The sequence below is a fragment of the Marmota marmota genome, unplaced genomic scaffold (genome assembly GCF_001458135.2).
Source record: "Marmota marmota marmota unplaced genomic scaffold, marMar, whole genome shotgun sequence".
NCBI classification, from domain to species: Eukaryota; Metazoa; Chordata; class Mammalia; order Rodentia; family Sciuridae; genus Marmota; species Marmota marmota.
Genome location: NW_026000222.1, coordinates 6,158,124 through 6,164,296, shown reverse-complemented (window position 1 = coordinate 6,164,296; position 6,173 = coordinate 6,158,124). Strand labels below are relative to the sequence as shown.

General features: G+C 36.4%; 1 protein-coding gene and 1 long non-coding RNA gene across 2 annotated transcripts in view; one reads left to right on the top strand and one right to left on the bottom strand.

Annotated features, from left to right (window-relative positions):
• Positions 1-497: 497 nt before the first annotated feature.
• The window catches only part of Gcsh (glycine cleavage system protein H), a 10,318-nt gene continuing 4,642 nt past the window's right edge, over positions 498-6,173 (bottom strand). Inside the window, 2 exon segments of the mRNA XM_015496030.2 lie at positions 498-1,084; positions 1,934-2,065. Coding sequence (XP_015351516.1) covers positions 987-1,084; positions 1,934-2,065 — 230 coding nt within the window. The 3' untranslated portion in view covers positions 498-986.
• Positions 4,920-6,173, top strand: part of LOC125613081 — a 35,011-nt gene continuing 33,757 nt past the window's right edge. The window contains exon 1 of the long non-coding RNA XR_007343582.1: positions 4,920-5,216. This is a non-coding gene — a long non-coding RNA (uncharacterized LOC125613081). The remainder of the gene's footprint in view (positions 5,217-6,173) is intronic.

The window sequence follows — 6,173 nt, the reverse complement described above, 5'->3', positions numbered from 1 at the left end:
CTTAAGCTCCAAGAGTCAGTCAACGCCTGAGCCCATAAAGCTCCACCATGTCCACTTCTATTCCTATTACTGAAGTGGAAACCTTTGAATATGGTTAAACATCTTAAACACACCATGTGCTATGCAGATCAGAATTTCCTCCTTCCCTTGTTTTTCCTCTTCTAACCTAATATGATGAAAAACGACAAAAGTTAAGTGTTAAATGCTATCAAGCAATTAAATTTTCACTTCAGAAAAAAACTGATTTGTAACTAAAAGGAAAATTTCCCTTAAACCTTTCATTGTTATAGCTTAAATATTTTTTTCAAAAAATAAGTTTCCAGGGCTGGGGATGTAGCTCAGTGATAGATGGTGCATGCTTAGCCTGCTCAAGGCCCTGGTTTGATCTCCAGCACCACAGAAAAAGAAAAAAGACTTTGCAGAAGTTGAAAGGACCATTTTCACAAATAATAGCAGAGTCACTAAATGGAATATTAATGTCAAAACAAAAAACATGATTAATGAAGTTGAATATTTTATTTCTTATTTTGTTGCAAGCTGCTGTTTCAGTGTATAAAAATAACACCAGTGAATGCAGTACATTATAAAATTAAGACAGTATTGTTCTTCTGACACTGTACAACACACACTTTCCTCTATGTCCAGTTTTTTTTAAATGGAAGATCATTAAGTATATTGACCCAGATCCAGGGATGGATGTAAGCACGTTACAGTATTATATTAGGCTTATAACAAGATTATCCTTGAATTACATACTTTTTTATAAGTATTTTTACCACAGATAATTTCATGAATTCTGATATCAACCTAGTGCCTACTCTAAAAATCATAAGGAATTGTAAAAAAGATGCATATTGTGTTTATCGGCAGTCATTGGGAAGTTAAGGGGTATCTTCTTCCAGTAGCATTGTTAAGAGTAGTTTTTAAGTCTTCTATAAGACAACTGCTTGCAGTTATTCCATACTAGATTATTTAGGGTGCCATTTTCACTCCTCAATAGATTTTACATATTTCTCATATGCTTCTTCGCTCATTAGGTCATCTAGTTCTGAAGGGTCACTCAGTGTCATCTTTATCAGCCAACCTGCAACCAAAACAAAAAGCTTACATTCCAAATTGCTTTTTTTTTTTTAATATTTATTTTTTTAGTTTTAGGTGGACCCATTATCTTTATTTTATTTTTATGTGGCTGAGGATCAATCCAGTGCGCCTCATGCATGCTAGGCAAGCACTCTACCACTAAGCCACAACCCAGCCCCTAAATTACCTTTTTAAAAGGTCAAAGTCATTCAATATGTAAATTTCCAAGTGCCTCTAGTATACTAGATCAATTGCTTGAATTAATCCAATCTACACAAATAATACATTATTTATGGAACTTTTTTTTTGTACCAGAGACTGAACCCAGGGGGACTCAACCACTAAGCTACATCCCCAGCCTTTTTATTTTTTGAGACACGGTCTTACTAAGTTGCTTAGACCCTCACTAAGTTGTTGGGACTGGCTTTGAACTTGTGATTCTCCTGCACTAAGAATTAATATATTTGTATATTATAATTGGAAAGAATTTACAGCCAGAATAGAGTATACCATGATAAATTAAAAACTCTTAGATTATAAGAAGCATGAACAACTGACATTTAAAACTATAAATACAGGATTCAAATATGTAAGGCCAGGTATGTCTTTCTTTAATAAAAGATAGACCCATACTGTACCTGCTGCAGTTAAAGGCATCAAAAAGAGCAGAAAGAAGGGTGAGATGGCAGGCAAAGAACCACAACCTAATCCTGAATTTGCCATTTACTGGCTGCATGCTCCTGACAGGAAAATTGGGGAGAGGAGGAGCTCAATTCATCTATAAAATGGAGAAAACTGCTACTAGCACACACTTCATTAGATTATTAGGATAAAAATGTAAGAAACAACTTACCATCTTCGTAACAAGATTTGTTCACAAGCCCTGGGTTTTCTGCAAGTGCCTCATTAATTTCAGTTACTTCTCCTGATAGAGGAGAATAGAGTTCACTGGCAGCTTTCACACTTTCCAAAGCACCAAACTCATCTAAATGGAGAAAAATTTTTTAAATATTAAACGTCAAGTCAAAGACTTGAAAATACAAAATATGGAGAAATGGTCATCTCTCCTAAAATCGTGATTTTTAAAAATTTTACATTTCACCTGGCATGGTGGCACATGCCTGTATTCCCAGCTCCTGGGGGCTGAGGCAAGAGGATCACAAGTTGGAGGCCAGCCTCAGCAACTTAGCAATACTCTGTCTCAAAAGAAAAAAGAAGGGGCAGGGGATGTAGCTCAGTGGTACAGTATCCCTGGTTCAATCCCCAGTACCAAAAAAAAAAAAAAAAAAAAAACACTTTAATTTCTTTAATTGGAAAAACAAAAACATAGGTTTTGTCATGTTCGTAACTCCTATTAGAAGGTATAAATACCCTCAATAAAGTGAACCTATCTGTCCTGGACACTGAAAATAACAAATGATGATTTTATCTGAATACCAGATGTGTTTATGATGTTCAGTAAAACTCAATTTTCTTTGACTAACTATGTCTCAGAAAAAAGAAAAAACCTTAGGAGTTCCAGTAATGCTGAAGCACCCCATATCAGACCACATTATATGAGAGCAATCAGAAAGGTACCAAACTAGGTGAGATCTCACTCCCACACAGTGTGACTGCACATTCAAAGAGACAGTTTGTTTGGCAGAGGGGTCAGAGGAGAGTGTAGAGCTGCCAGAGTGGCTGGGAATTGGGGGCTGAAACCGTAGGAGGAACGGAATCACAGTAAAAAGATAAAGGCATTAACAGGAACGGATCCCAAAATAATCCATATGCTGGAATTAGCAGAGAAACTTCAAGTAGCTCTTAGGAAGTTGCTCAGAGACAGTCTTTATTGCAGTGAGGGAATATGAGGAGGAATACTTGCAATGGAAAATTTTATATGGAGGCTCTAGAAATGGAAAGTCTAATACCTAAAATAGAACACTCAACACAGAGAACTAATAGCAGACTGGGGACAACAGAAGAAAAGACCAATGAAGGTGAAGAGAAAAATCAACCGAAATTAACCATGCTAAAGTTACCAGAGCCAGGGGCTAGGGTTGTGGCTCAGTGGTAGTGTGCTTGCCTAGCAAGCATAAGGCACTAGGTTCGATCCTCAACAGCACCACATAAAAATAAAATAAAGTCCATCAACAACTAGAAAAATATTAAAAAAGTTACCAGAGCCAAAAGGGCCTGTGGGACATATCAGATGATCCAACAAACATACAACTGAACTCACAAGAGGAGGGAATTAGGAAAAAAATAAAAGCAGAAGTAATGACCAAAATAAATCTCCAAATTTGATACTCAAAGGAGAAAGACAGAATAGCTGACTTTTCATCCCAAAAAACAGAAGCCAGCCAACAATGGAATGAAAACTATGAAGCCCTGGGGACAGGGAGGGAGAATCTGTCACCAGGAATTCCATACAAAGCAAAAATATCCTTCAAGAATAGATGCAAAGGGATAGGAATAGGAAAGACAGTGGAATGAATCTGGCCTAACTTTCCTATGTACTTATGTGAATACACCACAGTGAATCTCAACATTGTGTACATCCACAAGTCTGGGATCCTAATAAGAATAAGATAAAGTCCATGTTTGTATAAATATGTCAAAATAGACTACTGTCATGTATAACTAAAAAACATAAAAACTTTTAAAAAGATTGGAAAAATCTATGTGTATATATATATATGAATATACCAGTGAATTTCATCTTTATATCTATAGAATAAATAAAAGGCCAAAAATAAGTGAAGCAAAGACATTTTCAGATAAATAAGGAGGCATAAGCACATCCTCACTTCAAGAAATACTACAATTTCTTGCGCTGAATGTGATAACAAGATGACACCTCAAATCTACAGTGAGGAGAGAAGGTGTTACAACTGGTAAATATGAATAAATACAAAACACATTCTTCTTAATTTCTATACAAGGCACTCTACTGTTTAAAGCAAAAACTATAATACCATGTTGTAGAGTGTATTGCATCTGTTAATGCAGAACACTGAACAGCACAGTGAATGGACAGGAAAGTCACTGTCCTAAATGTCTGACATGCTATGTGAAGTGATGTATCACCTCTAAATAAACTGTGATAATATGACATACTGTGAGCAACTGTTGAATAGTACAAAGAGGTATACTCTAAAAACCAGTGGAGGCCAGCTGTAGTGGCACACCTATAATACCAGAAACTCAGGAGGCTGAGGCAGAAGGTTCGAGGCCAGCCTCAGCAACTTAGCAAGACCCTGTATTTAAATTTAATTTTAAAAAGGACTACGGATATAGTTCAGTGGTAAAGCACCCCTGGGTTCAATCCCCACTACAAAAAAAAATTAAAACAAAATGGAAAAAATAAAATCCAACACCAAAATTTAGAAAGGCAAAAGAATAGGACAAAATGAAAGCAAAGACCTAAACTCAAATATATCAGTATTACAGTAAAATGACTAAATAATCATCAAAAGGCAGATGTCAGATGGACAAGAAAATAAGACCAAACTATAAGCCGTCTTTAAGGAACACACTTGAAAGTTAGCATAGCAACATTAAGAACAAAGAGCTAGGCATGTAGCTCATTGGTGGAGTGTTTGCCTAGGCCCTGGGATCAATCCCAGTACTGTAAAAAAATCAAAGTAGACTTCAAAACAAGAATTTACCAGAGATAAAAAGGGACATTTTTTTCAGGCTGGGGTGTGGCTCAGCAGTAGAGCACTCACCTAGCATGTGCGAGGCCCTAAGTTCAATCCTTAGCACCCCATAAAAAATAAATAAAATAAAGGTATTGTGTCCAACTACAACTAAAAAAATAAAAAGGGGGCATTTTTTAAAACAGCAAATGGATCAACTCATCAGCAAGACTAAGAATCTTTTATTAAAAGTGCATATAACTATTTCTAACTCTCTCTGCTTCCCACTGCCACGAGCTGAGCAACCTTCCTTCTCCATACCCTTCCACCAAGAAGTTCTGCTTGGAGCCAGCCATCTATGGACTAAACCTCTGAAAACAGCATGTGTGGTTCCAGGCAGTGAAGAAAGGGAAAGAAAGTCAGCTGGGACAAGAATTACCCAGAACCCTGAACAAACTGGGCCCTGATGATCAATAGTTCTACTCGGTGAATGTGGATTACAGCAAACTGAAGAAAGTAGGTCCAGATTTTGAAATGAAGTGTTTCCCTATAAAGCAGCTTAGAATGCAGATCTTTCAGAAGCCATCCACACAATTTTCTACTTAACCAGGAATTAAGTGGGAAGTTGATTTGTTGGTGTAAGGACAGTTTGAACAGTACCATCAATACTGAAACAGTACCATCAATCAACTGAAAGCTAACCCTTACCCCACCATGATATGAGATGAGGCCTCTGGCAAGAGGAACCCTTGGGAATGGGCTAAGTGTTCCTATAAAAGGGACCCCCAAAAGTTCTCTCCCTTTCTTTATGCCTTATAAGGTTACCAGAAGACAGCAATCTGCAGCCCAGACAAGGCCTCACCCAGACCAAACCATGCTGTTACCTGATCTCAGATTTCCAGCCTCCAGAACTTAGAAACTATAATACAGTTCTGATATGCATAAGCATCCTCATCTGTGGTACAGTTTACAATAGCCCAAACTAAGATATTCAATAAACAAACAATGCAGTCTTTTTAAGTACACATGAAACACTAAGATCATATGCTGAACCATAATGTAAGTCACAGCTTCAGAAATTAAAATCTTACACACTATGTTCCTTTACTACAACAAATTTAAGTTTAAAATTAGTAACAATGAGCAATCTAGAAAAACTTCAAATATTTAAAAATAAACATACTTTCAAATAATTTGTGGCTCAAAGAAATCAGATGGGAAATTTAAAGATACTCTGATTGAAATAAGTGATAATGAGAATACATCATCAAAATTTGTGGGATTTTTAAAAATAGTGCTTAGAAGGAAATTAGCATCTTGTGGACACACATGTAATCCTAGCAACTTGATGACTCCCTGTCTTAAAATAAAAAATTTTTTATAAAGGGCAGGGGATGTAGCTCAATGGTCAGGTGGTCAAATACCCCTGGATTCAATCCCCACTACAAAAAAAAAAAAAAAAAAAAAAAAAAA